We start from the raw sequence: 18,198 nt of genomic DNA, 5'->3' as shown, positions 1-18,198 counted from the left end.
CATTTGCCATATCTGGGCTGGGTGGCCCTTAGGGTCCTTCTGGTACATGTTGTCTTGCTAGTGTAGGGACCTGCAAGACAACGAGGAGCCTTGATCACGGCTTGTCGGCTTAAGTATATTGGCCAATATACGAACCACTACCGCGTACTTTTATAGCTATTACATCTGCTTATGTTTACAAGTATCCAAGGTGGGTGTTTTAGTCATTTGTCAGTCGCTATATTATGTTTGTTCGTCATTCCAGTCCGCAGTATGCAGTTCTCTGTCTAGTTGGTGTTTCCGTCAGCACGTCCAGTCTGAAATCTGTTTTAGCTTCCGTTATTTGTGTTATCCCCAGCCTGTTTTGGGCACGTTCGTGTGGGCCCTGTGCTTAGTTGCGCACATGAATGTAACAGGCAATAAGGCACTTAGCCACTGTCAAAATTTGAAGGATCAGCCTGCCACTGGTATTACCGAAGTTCTTAGGGGAGGAATTCAGTAGGTAGGTCAGAGGATCAAGGAATACATCAGATCTGAAAATGTCCTGCAAGAGAGAACGTATAGAGGACCTAAATGTCTGTATGATGAGGCAGACCCAGAACAGGTGTTGTAAGTTGCCTTTATGAATCATACAGCACCAGCAGCTATCGGGAATGGTAGGGTTAAATTTATGAAGGAGTGAACGGGTATGATACCATTCCATGAGAATTTTGTACTGTTTTTTCTTGTATAAGGAACCAAAGGAACTTTTAGCTGCCCCAGACCAGATCCTGGACCAAAGGGGAAATTCCTTTCAAACCCACCTCTCCCATTCATGTATATAAGAGTGTTTGTATGGAGGGCCAATACAAAATGCAGAGAGAATTTTGTAAATGGATGAGGCCTTTGGTAGATGGACCTTGCGCACATAGATATTCAAAATGAGTCATGGGGGGAAGGTGCTTGTTCCATACACAGAGGTAGTAATGTCGGATCTGACATTAGACCAAAGACACCAAGTGGGATAGTGGGTGAGCTTGAGACTAAGTTCATCCACGGCGTACCATGCTCTAAACAGAGAAGAGGTATGGCTGTCTGGAAGTAGAGCGGTATAAAAAAAAAGCTGACAGTGGGGAGAGTAGGGTAGTGAGTTGGTACCAGTCCATACGGCACTGCCATATCTTTCTGCTGAACCAGATCGGCCAAGAAGAGTGCTTTGAGAAATATTTGGGCTCAGACCACAGATCAAGGAGCTGGCGTGGACAGGAGATAACCAAAGTTTTCCAATTTTGGTCAACTTATTATAGGACAGTAGAATAGTCCAAGAGGCTAAATGTCGGAGATGGATAACGTAGTAGTAGAGAGTGATATTGAGGAAAGCCAGGCTGCCTTGTGAGATGTTAGCTGTTTAGAAAGTTTTCGATATTCGGTGTCACTTACACATCCATGCAAAGTGTAGGAAGGAGGTTTGGATGAATTTAAGGGCAGAGTCAGGTACCTGAACTGGTAAGGTCTTGAAAAAATATAGATACTTTGGGAGAATTCCCATTTTTAGAGTTGCAGTGTGACCCAGGAAAGAAAGGAAGAGATTTTTCTATTTGGAAATAAGACGATTAGTCTTACGCAGAAGAGGGGGAAAGTTAGAAGAGTTAAAAGTGAAATATGTATTCCCAAATATTTCAGGGAAGAAAATTTCTAGGAATAAGGGAAAGAGGCCTGAACTGTAGCCATCAGTGTCTGGGGTATATTGATGGGAAGATTTAGGTGGGTTTAATTTATAGTTGGCTAAACGACCATACAAGATCACAGGAGGCCCAGTGGAGAAATCCACCTGGTTTCAGAGAAGAGCTATAACTTCTCCAGAGTGCATAGGATGGCCAAGTGGCCATCTTAGCAGGCCATCAAAATAAAAGTGAAATCCCATCTATATGGAATGGCGGGTTCCTTTAGAAGACCGAGAAGGGGACACAACGCCCTAAATTGTTGAAGAGAAAGCCGAGAGAGACCCTGAAATAGTATGATTTTTGAGCTGTGGTAATCAATGTGGCATAAGGTGTGAGCTCTGGTCTTAATGTCCTCCTTGAGTTCAATTATGCAACAGATGATATCACAAGGGGAATCTTCAGCTATTTTCAGTTGTAAAGTGTGATGCGCACTATGCCTAAGTAAAACATTTGTGCAAAGGATATTTCGCACATCTTCATCATCATCATCATCATCATCATCATCATCAGTGGACTATAAGACTCCTCTGACTTGGATATTGTGGCACCAAACTGAATTGGAGACCCAGACTGCACTGGTGGGCTGGAGGAGGCAATGGGTGGGCTCCTTGGTAGTGGCACCTTGAGGTCCACAGATCCCTGTTGTGCTGCGTCCGTCATGGAGGTGGTGACACAGGGGCTTGAACTGGGGTTCTTGTTTGAGAAGTGGAGAGCAGTTGATTCAGAGGGAGCCGGCATTGCAGAACAGGTTGCAGTCCCTAGCGCTTTTGCAAGAAGCGGAGGAGGAGGATCGTCCTGAAGTGTGGGTGCAGGTAGAGGTAGAAAAGCACTGCAGGGTGATAAAGGCTTCATGCTGGAGGCCATAGAAAGTGCTTGTGTTCCCATGTGACAAAAGCCTCCATAGACCTGGCGGAATTCGGAGAGGAGCTAACTTACATGCGCAAACAAAACGCAACTATTAGAACCAATGGTTTCCTATGGAAATGTTCAGATGAAGGAATTTTAGCCGCGCAAAAATATTGCTCCTAAAAAGATAGGACATGCGTGAATGCAATGCACACAACTCAAATTCCCTGCTGCGTGAAAAGATACCTTTGGTGCGCAATGCGCAGAAACCTCCATAGACTCCTATGGGAAAGGGCGGGCAAATGGAGAACGAGGTTTTCTCCTGTAGCGGGGAGAGAAGGATTCCCCTGCAGGATGTAATTACACTGACTGATAATATGCGCTTTAGCCCTTAAACTATCCAGTATCAGCATAGATGTTAATGGGCTGAAAGGCTTAATGACAGTCAGTATAATTACATCCTGCAGGGGAACCCTTCTCTTCCAGCTACAAGGGAATCCCTATCCACCGCTAGTGCCACCCCCCTCTAGCCACATCCTTTCTCTGCTATGTGGGAATCCCTCAGAGAACCCCTCTAGCCCTGCCCTCTCTCTAGCCCTGCCCTCTCAGCTATAGGGGAATCCTTTGGAGAACCCCTCTAGCCATGCTCTCTCTCTCCCCTGCTAGCCCCATCCTTTCTCTAGCCCTGCTCTCTCTATAGCCCCACCCTCTCTTCGCTATAGGAGAATCCCTAGGAGAACCCCTCTAGCCCTGCCCTCTCTCTCACTGCTATGGGTGAATCCCTTGGGGGTTTCCTCCAGCCCCGCTGAGATGAAGTAAGTCCCCAAACCCACTGGAGGAATTCCCCCATAGCGGGGAGAGAGTGTTTCCCTGCAGGGGAAATTGAGGGATATCCCCTCTGCGGGGAGAGAGAGGTTCCCCTGCAAGGGAGAATAAGGGAATCCTCAGCAGTGCAGGAATCCCTTATTCTCCCCTGCAGGGATACCTTTCTCTCCCCACAGCAGGGATATCCCTCCAGCCCCGCTCAGATGAAGCGAAGGTCCACAGAGAAGGAGGTTCCCCCAAGGCTTTCCTTCATCTCTCTCTCCTCCTGGAGCAGGAGCGCTTTGTTAAAGCAACACGCAGCTCCCAATCACGTGAATTGATAGTGCTAAATCGTCCATTCATGCAATTTTAAGCGCAGTTAGCTGTGATTTTTTATTTTTGCGAGGCTATCTTCGCTATGATTTTCACACTCGTGTACATGAGACCATAAACTGTACTATACACTCCTGCTGCAGAACTTCTTTTGAAGAGGAAACATGAACTTCATAGTACCAAATAGCAGAACTACTACTGAATCCTGCACTGAGCAGATGACCCTGGAGGTCCGAAACTCGGCCCGATATCGCGCTTGTCAACGTGCGATATCCCCGTGGATCTGAGGCATTTTTGTGTTAAACCCTCCTCGCATCACTTCATGGAAGTTGAAATCCTGCCGTGCGGCTGATAGCTGCGGCAGAGAATCGCTGAGTGTTTCCCATTGTTTCTAATAGGAAACCTCGCATCACATCGTGTGCACCTAGCATGCTGTGCCGGCTCCATTGAAAACAATGGGCGATGCAAAGGCACGCCCAAAGATAGGACATGTCGCATTTTTTTAACTGCATTGCATTATTCATAGTCATGTGAGATTTGTCTCACAACGTGCAAATTTTGCGCAATTTTCTCGGCTGTGTGAAACCGGCCTAAGGGTGCTTTTAGATGGAACGACATTGAAACGAGCGAAAGTGAACAGATTGTTCGGTCTAAATACAGCGAATGACGAACAATAACGCTGGGCAACAAATTTCTTTACATCTTTCATAACAGAAAGTAATTGACCCGTTTCTGTAAACCTGCAGATCCCGCTGGTAACACTGAATACTCGCAGCATCTCACTTTCAGGTTACGAACCATTTCCTTTATGTAGGATGGTAACGGTTTGGACGCGCCGTAATATTACTGGTCAACGGTTTTTGGCGGAAAAGGACGCTTGGATCTTGACTTCCTCCTGGAAGAAGCATTACTTTCTGTCTGTAAGAACCAGCAAAAGTCGCCCATCATATTCGGATTGTACTTCCCTTCAATGACCGAGATGTCTTGTGTGCGGAATATGCAGTGATTAGAACCCAATAGAGCCCATTCGTTCACATGAGCGTATTTTTTATCGCATGATGTACAATTGCATGAAAAACTACGCAGCATGACCTTGTTGGGGCGTATTATACAGTGCACAAATACGCAGCGAGTACGCAGGAAACCGACTTACCTGCACACCATATCAATGAGCCTGTCTACGTTCTTTTATACATGCGCAAATATGCAGCAGCCCGAGTAGTAATAGTGACCCCCACAGTGGCCCCAGTATTAACAGTGTCCCCTATAATGGTCCTAGTAGTAACAGTGTCCCCTATATTGGCCTGAGTAGTAACAGTGCCCCTATAGTGGTCCTAGTAGTAACAGTGTCCCCTATAGTGGTCCTAGTAGTAACAGTGTCCCCTATAGTGGTCCTAGTAGTAACAGTGCCCCTATAGTGGTCCTAGTAGTAACAGTGCCCCTATGGTGGTCCTAGTAGTAACAGTGCCCCTATAGTGGTCCTAGTAGTAACAGTGCCCCTATAGTGGTCCTAGTAGTAACAGTGTCCCCTATATTGGCCCGAGTAGTAACAGTGTCCCCTATAATGGTCCTAGTAGTAACAGTGTCCCCTATATTGGCCCGAGTAGTAACAGTGTCCCCTATAGTGGTCCTAGTAGTAACAGTGCCCCTATAGTGGTCCTAGTAGTAACAGTGCCCCTATAGTGGTCCTAGTAGTAACAGTGTCCCCTATACTGGTCCTAGTAGTAACAGTGTCCCCTATAGTGGTCCTAGTAGTAACAGTGCCCCTATAGTGGTCCTAGTAGTAACAGTGCCCCTATAGTGGTCCTAGTAGTAACAGTGTCCCCTATAGTGGTCCTAGTAGTAACAGTGTCCCCTATAGTGATCCTAGTAGTAACAGTGCCCCTATAGTGGTCCTAGTAGTAACAGTGTCCCCTATAGTGGTCCTAGTAGTAACAGTGTCCCCTATAGTGGTCCTAGTAGTAACAGTGCCCCTATAGTGGTCCTAGTAGTAACAGTGTCCCCTATAGTGGTCCTAGTAGTAACAGTGTCCCCTATAGTGGCCCGAGTAGTAACAGTGCCCCTATAGTGGTCCTAGTAGTAACAGTGTCCCCTATAGTGGTCCTAGTAGTAACAGTGTCCCCTATATTGGCCCGAGTAGTAACAGTGTCCCCTATAGTGGTCCTAGTAGTAACAGTGTCCCCTATAGTGGTCCTAGTAGTAACAGTGCCCCTATAGTGGTCCTAGTAGTAACAGTGCCCCTATAGTGGTCCTAGTAGTAACAGTGTCCCCTATAGTGGTCCTAGTAGTAACAGTGTCCCCTATAGTGGTCCTAGTAGTAACAGTGTCCCCTATAGTGGTCCTAGTAGTAACAGTGTCCCCTATAGTGGTCCTAGTAGTAACAGTGTCCCCTATATTGGCCCGAGTAGTAATAGTGTCCCCTATATTGGCCCGATTAGTAATAGTGACCACCACAGTGGCCCCAGTAGTAACAGTGTCATTGGCCCAAGTAATAATAGTGACCACCATAGTAGTCCCAGAGATGCTGCCCCATAGGATCAGGAATAGGTAATCTGGCGTCATGAGGCACAGATTTTTTCAAACAAGAAATTGCCTAGTCTAAAATGGCCCTTAGATGAGTAGTGCCCCTGCAACAGCACTTATCTCTGTTTTAGGGCTTATTCAGACTGCTGTATTTGCACACGTAAAATCTGCATGCGAAAAACAGAGAATAGAACCCATTGATTTCAATGGGTTCGCATTAATGATAGTGTGTTGCGTGTGTATTTGGCATGTACGGAAAAAACTAGGACCTGCTCTATCCTTCTGCATTTTGTGCAGCAAAGGCCCCATAGAAGTCTACGGGAAATGCGCAAATACTCAAGGGAAAGCGTGAAACACTGCGCAAAAAGCTGGGGAAAACATATCTGGACCTCATTATGCTAACTAGCCTTTTAATCCATGGTAAGGGTGTGTCATGCGCCCATGTGAACTGGCCCTGCGTGCACAAAAAGTACCGTACTAAGCATTGACACGCGTGCAAATGTCGCTCATCCAACCTCCTTCATGTGCAGACGCGTTGCGCTGCAGTGTTTCTGCGCATATGCTCATGTAAAGAAGCCTTAAACAATCATTATAACATGAAGTGGCGGCGACACGATTTACTCCGCGGTCAGGTGACCAGATTTGTGATTTAATTTCCAGCGCTGTTAGTCATTTAAGGAGGATTAGCGGGAAAACCTAAAGCAGCAGCCCCACGAGGAAAGGCTCCGGATGAGGCTGCAGCGTCTGCCAGGAATCCTACAATGTCCTGCAGTGCTTTCATTTCTACATTTCTGGTCTAAAAATGTCTGAGACGAGCCCCCGTGTCGGGGAGTAATGTGCATTAGGACCAACCTGCTTTTCTCCTGCTGGCATTGTATTAAGTGCAAAGCGAGTACAAACTTGTTTTTGCTGAGGTAATGATCCTGTTTGTGGGGGCTGGAGGCTAGCTGTAATGCCAAGGCCACCGTTGGGCGCTGCAGAGGGGGGCACATAGGGACATCTGGCATCCAAAGGACCTGATAACATGTAGGTTCTTTGTGCGCAGACAAAGGATTCCCAGAGAGCAGCATGCTGAATCATCAGGGGGTCCGCTCAGGCAGACAGCTCCAAAAAAAAAAGCGCCATGTGGGGTGGGCATTAACCCCCTCACTGCTGGACCCATGTCATTACCCATACCTTGAAGAATAAACAGCTCATATGAGCCGCGGCACATAATCCTCACATGCTGGACGTGGCAGACTGGCACTGCTGGTGTTGGAGAGTAAACGACAGTGCTGGCTGGCTCTGCGGTGCCAGGTTTCTATGGCTTATGATTGGTTGCAGAGTTAATGCCACAAAGTATAACTAGCAGGACTTGTTTGTATGCATGTATGACTGTTGTTAAAAAACAATGCCTTACCTAAAGGTTGACGGGATGGAATGAAATTTTCAGTGTAATTCATGGCTGGTGTGACGTCAGCCGAAGCGATTACAGTATCAGAGCAAAAGGATCATCTATTGTGGGAAACTGACCCCCTTCAAGGGAGGCTCTAGTACCCTGTTGTATCGCTTCTAGCTTGGATACAAGATGTGATACAGGGGGCATGGAGGCTCTAGTACCGTGTTGTACCTACCGCCTCTAGCTTGGATAGAAGATGTGATACAGGAGGTCATGGAGGCTCTAGTACCCTGTTGTATCGCTTCTAGCTTGGATACAAGATGTGATACAGGGGGCATGGAGGCTCTAGTACCCTGTTGTACCACCTCTAGCTTGGATACAAGATATGATACAAGCAGGCATGGAGGCTCTAGTACCGTGTTGTACCTACCGCCTCTAGCTTGGATAGAAGATGTGATACAGGAGGTCATGGAGGCTCTAGTACCTTGTTGTATCGCCTCTAGTTTGCATACAAGATGTGATATGGGCAGGCATGGAGGCTCTACTACCCTGTTGTACCCCCTCTAGCTTGGATACAAGATGTGATACGGGCGGGCAAGGAGGCTCTAGTACCCTGTTGTACCACCTCTAGCTTGGATACAAGATATGATACAAGCAGGCATGGAAGCTCGAGTACCCTGTTGTACCTACCGCCTCTAGCTTGGATACAAGATGTGATACAGGAGGGCATGGAGGCTCTAGTTCCCTGTTGTACCGCCTCTAACTTGGGTACAAGATGTGATACGGGTGGACATGAAGGCTCTAGTACCCTGTTGTACTGCCGCTAGCTTGGATATAAGATGTGATACAGGAGGGCATGGAGGCTCTAGTACCCTGTTGTACCGCCTCTAGCTTGGATACAAGATGTGATATGGGTGGGCATAGATGCTCTAGTACCCTGTTGTACCGCCTCTAGCTTGGATACAAGATCTGGTACGAGGGGCATGGAGTCTGTAATACGCTGTTGGGACACATCTAGCTTGGATACAAGATGTGATACAGGCAGGCGTGTAGGAATGCAGGTTTGTAGCTGAGCCTCTAGATCGTGCAAACTCATAGGCTGTTGAAGTTGGCATCCCAGATGGTCCCATACATGGTGATAAATCTGTCGACCACAGACGTGTGACAATGTTGTGGGGGTTCCTGTGACCCCCTTATGTATGCGGCCCAGCATTATCCTGCTGCCATGAGAGGAACAATTGTGGCTGCAGGATGTCCTGACATATTGCTGAGCTGTCATTGTCCCTCGTACCACTACTAGGGGGGACTGACTGTCATGTGCGATAGCCCCCCAAACCATCACAGCAGTGAGGGCAGTGTGCCGCTACATAGCAAAGGTAGGACTGAGGCGCTCACCCCATGGTCTCCAGACAGGAACACAGCTGTCGTCAAACTAAACCTGGATTCATCACTGAAGACAACCCGTTTTCATTTTCGTTATTCAAAAAAAAACACTGCATACGGAGGCAACTCTGGGTGTCAAAGGTTGTGCACGTAGTAGGGGCCGTGAGACCAAAGTCCTTCAGGGCCTGGAAATGGTTCTGACACAACAAAGGAGTGTAATGATGGCGCCCCCTGTCTCTGGATGGCAGACAACTAAACGGTTGGAGCTGCTTGTGCTTACTAGATCAGTTGTTCCTCTCTACTGGTGGTCTGTAGGGGGCGTCCTGAGCCCGGTCACCTTGTGTGCCCTCACACATCCTGTGGTCCCAACACCTCCTAACAGCCTGGTCAGATGCTCCTCTTTACTGGTGGTCTGTAGGGGGCGTCCTGAGCCCGGTCACGTTGTGTGCCCTCACACATCCACTGGCCCCAACGCCTCCTACCAGTCTGGTCAGAACGGCCGGTGGGGGGGCAATTCATTGACACGACCATCCAGCTTCTCACATCCCAATGATGCGCCCCTCTCAGACTCTGGTGATGGGGTAAAATTTGCGACACAGAGGCATCTAGTCACAAAAACAAGCTCTACACAAGCGGAACAGGTCACTACACAAGGAACCTCCGAGAGCCTTTTATAGGCCACTTTTAGGGCCTTAGGTGACAAGCCCGTTCATCTAATCACAACTCTTATCATTTGTATATCTGCCTGAGATGGAACTGCAGGACGAGTTTTGCAGCAAAACGACAACTTCTAGGGGCTTGTTTTTGTTTTTAAAGAGTGTTGTTGAAGCCTATAAAGTTTTAATCATGGGAGATTCCACAGGATTACACCCATTTTAGGGTCATTCAGGCAGATAAAGCATTTACATGCATTGTAGCAGTGACTGAACGATCGGTTTACACATTGAGCCAGTGATGATTTGTATGCCTGTATATGATTGATGAACGAATTATCGTTCAATCGTCGGCCGATTTGCAAAACCCAACCATTTCTTGACCGAGAATTGTTCTGTGTAGAAGGGCGTTTAAGGAAAAGCAACACGAAGCAAAGTTAGATGGGACTTTATAGGCCACCTTCACTGTCTGTAAATGCTGCAGATATTCCCCCACATTCAGGCTGCCTCCATGCAGGTAGCGGACGCTGTGGAATTTGCTTTTACAGTAGAAGGCAAGTGGATGAGATTTTACAAATCTTCACAAGTCACATAAATTTCTCTGCAGCCGATATGTATGAAATTGGAAAAGGCTATTGTTCACAATTTTCACCAGAAAGCTCAACGGGTAACAAAAATCCCACCATAATCCACAAGTAATGGGGTGTTTTCCACTGTGGAAGCGTCTGAATCCGCGTTTGTTGGTTTAATGAAGTGTGCCAGTCCGATCTACCAGCGGAATAGGTCACCCCTATAGTTACACTTTAAATGGCCAGACATACTTCCCATCATGGTTGTATTTGGGTGTTGGTTATACAATTACCTTAGGTAAAATGTGCACAAAAGAGCACACAAAATACTTCACTTACAAAAGCTGACAACTTGCACATGTACTAAGACATGCTTTCCAATCCAGTTGTGCATTAAATTACACATTGGGGCATAATGGCCCATATATTGGAAGCATGTCTTAGTCTATATGCAAGTTAGGCCAGCTATAACATGAAGGGTTATGGTGGATATGTATTACACCACTGCATGAATGGTTGTTGCTATATTGATTGTGCACATTTATGGTTGGCTATTTTTGCACTTCGGGGACACAATAGCCCTGCAATCTAATAATCCTGTGGCTAGATGTGTTGGATTCTGGAAAAACCCTTTAATTAGCATGTGCCCCACTAAATGGTTAAGTGGTGTAGTGCAGTCAGACATTCCCTGTATCAACATAAGGCAAGTGCAGTAGACTTGTGCAATTTAAGGGCACCTGCAGACGACCGGGTCAGATCCGGCTGCGAGAACTCACAGCGGGACCCGACCCGAGCGCTTGCAGAGAGCACTGCAGACTCACCGGCTCTTTTATGTGCCGGCTGCCAGCACATGAACAGAGCGGAGCCGGCGGCTGGTGAGTCATGTATCTGTGCGGGGCTTGCAGAGCCCCGCACAGAATTAGAGCATACCGCGGTTTGCTGCACGTGATTTCGGACAAACCGCGGCCGTCTGCATAGGATTGCGTGCTGTAATACAATCCTATGCAGGAGTCCAGGGGCAGAAATTCTGCAGGGAATTCCCAATCATCTGCAGGTGGCCTAAGTAGGAGCCTATACCTGCATGATATGCAAAAACCTGATTAGATATTAAGCAATGGCTCAAGCTTGGGACCCTATAGCTGATGCTACACTGCAACTTGCAAATGAGGGTTATAGTGTAAAGGCAGTTTTTCGTTTGTTGTTTAAAACACTTGAGGGCAGAAGTGAAGCTTGTGTGTATCCGTTTAGGAGAGCCTTACATTAGATCAGTAGCAGCACATGCATAGAGGACTACTTCCTGGATAGCCATGAGCTGCATACTAGCTCTCCAGCCACTGAGACTTGTCCACTACTGTCCACAGGGAGATGCCAGTTGAGCAGATGTGGCTAGCCTGCAGCCTCCTGAATATAAGCTACTACAACTAGTCAGCAAGCCTGCCGCCACCATCTTTGGCTGCAAAAAGATGGTGACAGTCCCTTTAATGAAAACAAAAGATCTGGTACCGTGTTAGCCAGTAGAGCAAAATGTGATTGTTCTCAGCAAGAGAAACGACGTAATCTTGTAGCTATGATGGGTATCATATCTACAAGATTACGTTGTTTCTCTTGCTGAGAACAATCACAGAGTCCCTTTAACAGGGCAGATTGAGACCACTTGAGGATTTTGTAGCCAGGAATAAGACTGCAACTGCACATCGATTCAACTACTAAATCATGCGTTCGGATGTGACAGCCATGTGGGATATAGATATCCATCTATGCACCCATGATCCAGCAGTGTTCCCATCTTGTGGCACAAAAATCCTACTCTAGTCAGAGTCCCATGCAATTCTATGGGAAAATGCACATGGGACTCTTAAAAGAACCCATACCAACTTCAGAGGGCAACTGCTGGATCATGGGAGCAGGCAAGTAGGAAATATTTTGAAAGTCTAATAAAATTATACATTTATATAGATAAATACCCACAGCAAGCTTTCTACACTGTTGAGTGCAGTTTGCGCAGCAGATCCACTGGACTTCACCCCTTCAATTGAGAACAGGAAACCCTGCAGCTCTGTACCAAGCTGCAGAAACCCCACAGCAAGTCCATCATACCCATGATCAAAGCCTGAGACTCGCCATCTCTGCAGCCCTCCCATATGGTGCCTGTCACACTGAAGTCTGCAGTAGTTTGACAAACTTGCATTTAGTTCCCAACAGCCACAGAACCTAGTCCTGCATATTCATGAACTGCAGGCTAGCCACACCTACCCCACAGCCAGTGATTAGCAGCCCTCTATGCACAGTAAGAGCTAACAATTATTGGCTAGAGGGTGGGAGTGGCTAACCTGCAGCTCATGAATATCCAGACTGTAGTCCTCCCTCTATGCATTTGCTGCTACCAATATGTTCCTCCCAGGCCACTACAGACATCAGTGTAGCCTATTGTATGCTGCCCTCAGGAGTGCAAAGAGAATGAATCTTTAAAGAGTGTTCCACTTCTAGCAGTTTTACTGCAGGCTGCAGACAGCTCCATACATTGCTTAGTGGACTGGATTGGTAATTCAGATTGAGTCCTTTCGAAGTGAATGAGACTAAGCTACCAATACCAACCTGGGCTACTATGCAATGCATGCTGCTTTTCTTCCTGCAACATGGCAAAGTGGGACCGTCCCATTAAGGGTGCTAATGCAACAGGGCGTGTTCACATACTGCATTTTTCTGTATTTGGTGCAGCTCCAAGTTTCACCACTATAATTGAAAGGGTGAAGAGTGTAGCTTAAGACTGCAAATTTGCTGCTCTTGAACTTACCATAAAGCTTCCCCTACAAATTACATATTTCAAGCTAGTCTGCTGTGGTGCGGGCATCTTCTAGCAGATAGTTAAAAACCCACCTAAGACATCTAGACGTTCCTACCCAGGTGTGGATCAAGAGCTCCCTTAGTGGTTGAAGAGGTTGCAAGAACACGATCAGACAGGGTCTCTTTACTGCAGCGCTTTATTTCTCTTACACAAAGTGTTTCTGGGAGTTACAATTTCTCAACTTCAGGATGACGTACAGATTTTGGTTTTTCTACTGTCGTGTGTGAACATTAAGGCAACATACAAAAAAATTTACATAAATTAACTTGGATGAATAAATTTACAGGTGTAACTTCAGACCATGTTCAATGTTGGGAATACAAACTGGGCTAAGAGAAGAGAAAAAAAACTTGATTCTAAGGCCTGGATGCCATGGTTTTAATTCCTGACCATACTAGAAATATAGTGTGGCAAGATGAAGTGAAGATTCCTTCATGAACTCCTACCAGCCTCAGAAATGAAATTCTGGAATATTAAGCGCTAAGGAAATTGGATACCTGGAAGCCTAAACCTCGAGATACCCTGTACACATCAGCAACCTCAACTTCACCCCTGGGACTACCCCAGAGAGGGTAAAGTGTCATTAACAATACTGTCACGGATTGGCAGCCTTTCACAGAAATACTTCTTTTCTATGCAAAAACTTAGCTTAAATGAACACCCAGACTGAATGCCAATCAGGTTTGGTATCAAAGATGTGTACAGGGTATAGATATGCTAGCACTGACACCACAGGAATGAGTTTGAGAGACAGGTCCAAATCTTGCATTACAAAAAGGAAACAAAATTAAAAAAAATCCCCAACAAGGTTGTGACTCGAGTGTCTCACATTCCAAGGGCAAGTTCATTTGGAAGTTGGCTCTATTCCAGTTTCACGAGGCTAGCATGAGGTGTACACATTTGCCGAGGCAAATTAATACTTGAAGAACTCATGCAGCAAATGCAAGGCATCTGCTAGCAGTCCATTTAGAAGCATTTGCGGTGGACGATGGATGGGCCAGACTCATCGTATTCCTGCTTGCTGATCCACATCTGTTGGAAGGTGGAGAGGGAAGCCAAGATGGAGCCACCAATCCAGACAGAGTATTTGCGCTCTGGTGGTGCAATAATCTGTGGATGAAGAGAGGCCATTAGTACTTGTAGCAGCAGCTAGGACATTAACTATCTGAAGAGGAGGAAACGCAAGATGCAGCTTACCTTAATTTTCATTGTGCTAGGAGCAAGGGCAGTGATTTCCTTCTGCATTCGGTCAGCAATTCCAGGGTACATTGTGGTACCACCAGACAGGACAGTGTTGGCATACAGGTCCTTACGGATATCTACATCACACTTCATGATGGAGTTAAAGGTGGTTTCATGGATACCACAAGATTCCATACCTATGGAAGACAGTCATTAGTAGAGCCCCCAATATCAGCAAGGCTTGGGCTTATAACACCCTCCTGAGAATACCAGATACATACCAAGGAAGGATGGCTGGAAGAGGGCTTCTGGACACCTGAACCTCTCGTTTCCAATGGTGATGACCTGACCGTCAGGCAATTCATAGCTCTTTTCCAGGGATGAGGATGAGGCAGCAGTTGCCATCTCCTGCTCGAAGTCCAACGCTACGTAGCAGAGCTTCTCCTTGATGTCACGTACAATTTCTCTTTCGGCTGTGGTGGTGAAGCTGTAGCCCCTCTCGGTCAAGATCTTCATGAGGTAGTCTGTCAGGTCACGGCCAGCCAAGTCCAGACGCAGGATAGCATGAGGCAGGGCATAACCTTCGTAGATGGGCACTGTGTGGGTCACACCATCACCAGAGTCCATCACGATACCAGTGGTACGTCCAGAGGCATACAGGGACAGCACGGCCTGGATGGCAACGTACATGGCTGGGGTATTGAATGTCTCAAACATGATCTATGAGGGGAGGAGAAAAAGGCATGGTTACTTAATGCAGCATGCACTGTCACACCCCAAACCATGCTGAACATGCCACCATGCAGCTAAGATTATAGAAAAGTCAGTGTAGAAAGAACAGAACAAGCAGAAACCAAAAATAATGGAACAGAAACCTGAGGCTTCAGGAGGGAAATGCCAGGAGAGGTAGAGAGCCCTGGAAATGTTGGAAAGAAAAACGTGGAATCTTAAGGAAAAAAAAAAAAATGGAAAATGAAGTTTACAGAAGAAGGTGCCCCAAAGGTAGCCTGTGAGGAAGTTCACAGTTGGAGGAACAAACCTGTGTCATCTTTTCTCTGTTTGCTTTGGGGTTCAGGGGGGCTTCTGTGAGCAGGACTGGGTGTTCCTCAGGGGCAACACGCAGCTCATTGTAGAAGGTGTGATGCCAGATCTTCTCCATGTCATCCCAGTTAGTGACAATGCCGTGTTCAATGGGGTACTTCAAGGTCAGGATACCTCTCTTGCTCTGGGCCTCATCACCTACATAACTGTCCTTCTGACCCATGCCAACCATGACACCCTGTTGGGGGGGCAAGACACTGTTATAGCCACTAGTCATTACAGGAAATAGTAGAAAGCTTAAGGGAGGTTATAAAAATAAAATTGAACACAAAACAAACCTGATGTCTTGGGCGCCCAACAATGGAGGGGAAGACAGCACGGGGAGCATCATCTCCAGCAAAGCCAGCTTTGCACATACCAGATCCATTGTCAACGACAAGTGCGGCAATCTCCTCATCACACATGTTTACTGCAAGAGAAAGTGTGGAGTTAGAAACTAGGGTCATGAGAACACAGGAGTGCGAGGTCTGATGACATCATGTAGCACAAGAGTGCATGAGCGCACTAGGGTAGTTGCACCATAGTACAGGAGTGCACACCATAGCATGAAAGTGCATGTGAGCTTCCTGCACTAACGCAAGCATGCACCATAGCATACAAGTGCACATGAGCAAGCGCCATAGTGCATGTGAGCCTCCAGCACTAAGGTAGGTGTGCCCTGTAGCATAGAAGTGCATGTGAGCCTCCAGCACTAAGGTAGGTGTGCCCTGTAGCACAGAAGTGCATGTGAGCCTCCAGCACTAAGGTAGGTGTGCCCTGTAGCACAGAGGTGCATGTGAGCCTCCAGCACTAAGGTAGGTGTGCCCTGTAGCACAGAGGTGCATGTGAGCCTCCAGCACTAAGGTAGGTGTGCCCTGTAGCACAGAGGTGCATGTGAGCCTCCAGCACTAAGGTAGGTGTGCCCTGTAGCATAGAAGTGCATGTGAGCCTCCAGCACGCAGGTAGGTGTGCCCTGTAGCACAGAAGTGCATGTGAGCCTCCAGCACGCACCATAGCATACAAGAGCTTCTGGCTCTAGGCTGCAGCTACCCAGGCGTGCACATGAGCCTCCTGCCCCAGGGCAGTTGTACACCACAGCATTTAAGTGCAAGTGACCCCCCCCCCCCCCCCCACACACACACACACACACACGAAGATAAGCGTGCCCCGTAGCATAAGTGCAGGTGAGCCTCATGCACACCATAGCACACAAGTGCTTCCGGCACTAGGGTAGTTGCACAATAGCATACGAGTGCACATGAGCACCAAGGTGCATGCAAGCCTCCAACACCAAGATAGGTGTGCCGATAGCACACAAGGCTAGTTGCACCATTAGCACACGAGCCTCCTCCCCCTTAGGAGGATAGTCACCATAGCACAGAAGTGCACACCAGCCCCCAGCACAAGGGCATACACCATAGCACAGGAGTGCATGTGAGGCTGAGGGCACCAGTGGTCCACACACCCAGGGCCTAGCGTGGCATCACATGGCAGACAGGGGTACACAAATCCACCAGATCAGAGAATAAAGCTTTTACCCAAAACTAATAACCCCCCCCCCCCAGCACATGACAAGGCTGCTGGAACAGCTGTGCTCTGCAGATGGCGCTGCAGTGTCACCGCCCAGCAGCCACACCCAGCATTAGCCTTCTCCAGCTCTGACCACACCTAGTCCTCCAGACAAGACACCGGAAACCACAGCGCTCCCGCCCACCACACCGGACGTTTGAATCTCCCTCCCACCCCACAGTCAATCAGCAGCTCTGTGCCCATATATGGCAGCAACAGACTCGTTGACCACGCCCACCAGGCAGCCAGCTTCTTTTAAAAAGCCAGGGCGTGGTCTAGTCCATTCACGGCATGAGCGGGGGGGGGGGGGGGGGGGGGGGCTGATGACCTCACGCCTCGGTCCCGGCTGGGAGGGGTGTGTCCGCTCGTGACGCAGGCAGCCTTTTCTTCTAGGAAGTGGTGCAGTCCCCTCAGCTAAACTGGCGCCTCAGCCCGCGCGGAATCACTCACCCCCGCCCTTCACACCCCCTCCCTGCCGGGGCCTCGTCACCCTCGGCGGACAAAAGCCGGTGAGCGCCGCGCCCTGCAGAGACCCCCGTCAGTCTGCCAACACCACATAATCCGGTCATGGTACACGGGCGAGCGGCCATTACACATGCTGGGCCTTGTAGTGCGGCGGCCGCACAGCTACCACCGCGGCCCGCGCTCACACTTCCAGAAACTTCTAGCGCCACAAGCTCCGCTCAGTCCCCACAGCTGTACGAAGCCAGTAAACGGCCGTTAGTGAGGAGTAGAGCGTCACACGCGTCCTACACCGCGCGCTGCAGCTACCGCAGTCCCGCACACAACTCAGGCAGGACCGCCGGCCATCCGAGCGCCAGCAATAAAACACTTCTAGGGCTTCCTTTACCTTAAGAGCTGGAGGGTTCCTTAGGAGACGCTGGAAGAGGAGGTGCTGCTAGGTCCACTGCCGCCGGCTGAATGAGACTCACTACTGGCCGTTATGCTATTTAAGTTCGCCGGCTGGAGGCCCCGCCCACCGCACACAGACAGAACATCGCCAAATATGGGCATCTTTCAGAAACAAGAAACTCCATTGGCCGGTGGGGCGGGGGAGAAGGCGTGGCTGTGGGCGGAGACCACGCCCCTCCCGGAACCCCTGAAGCTGCATGATAGTGATGGGAATTCTCGCTCGTTTTGGTGACCTGCAGGATTTGACTCAGTTCAAAAAAAATACTTTGCGACTTCCCAAACCGCCTGCGATTAATACTAACGCGGTGTTACCAGCAGCCTCGCCATGTATGATCACGGGGCCCCGTACTGACCTGCAGTATCTGCCAGTGTGCTGGAAGTTACTGTCTGTAACCCCTTCACTGCTGCAGTGGGAACACAAGTATTACTTGGGAGCTTT

The 18,198-nt window shown here is 48.2% G+C and overlaps 1 protein-coding gene across 1 annotated transcript; it reads right to left on the bottom strand.

Annotated features, from left to right (window-relative positions):
- Nucleotides 1–13,134: 13,134 nt before the first annotated feature.
- On the bottom strand, nt 13,135–17,841 carry ACTG1 (actin gamma 1). Its single transcript, XM_066587159.1, has 6 exons — nt 17,698–17,841; nt 15,578–15,708; nt 15,238–15,477; nt 14,480–14,918; nt 14,214–14,395; nt 13,135–14,126 (listed from the first exon to the last, which is right to left on the bottom strand). Exons 2-6 carry the CDS (start codon nt 15,701–15,703, stop codon nt 13,983–13,985), a joined length of 1,131 nt encoding a protein of 376 aa, XP_066443256.1. The 5' UTR covers nt 15,704–15,708; nt 17,698–17,841; the 3' UTR covers nt 13,135–13,982.
- Between the last annotated feature and the right edge of the window lie 357 nt (nt 17,842–18,198).

Source organism: Eleutherodactylus coqui, chromosome 13 (genome assembly GCF_035609145.1).
Source record: "Eleutherodactylus coqui strain aEleCoq1 chromosome 13, aEleCoq1.hap1, whole genome shotgun sequence".
NCBI classification, from domain to species: Eukaryota; Metazoa; Chordata; class Amphibia; order Anura; family Eleutherodactylidae; genus Eleutherodactylus; species Eleutherodactylus coqui.
Note: the sequence above shows the minus strand (reverse complement) of the source record. Positions and strands in the feature narration are given on the sequence as shown.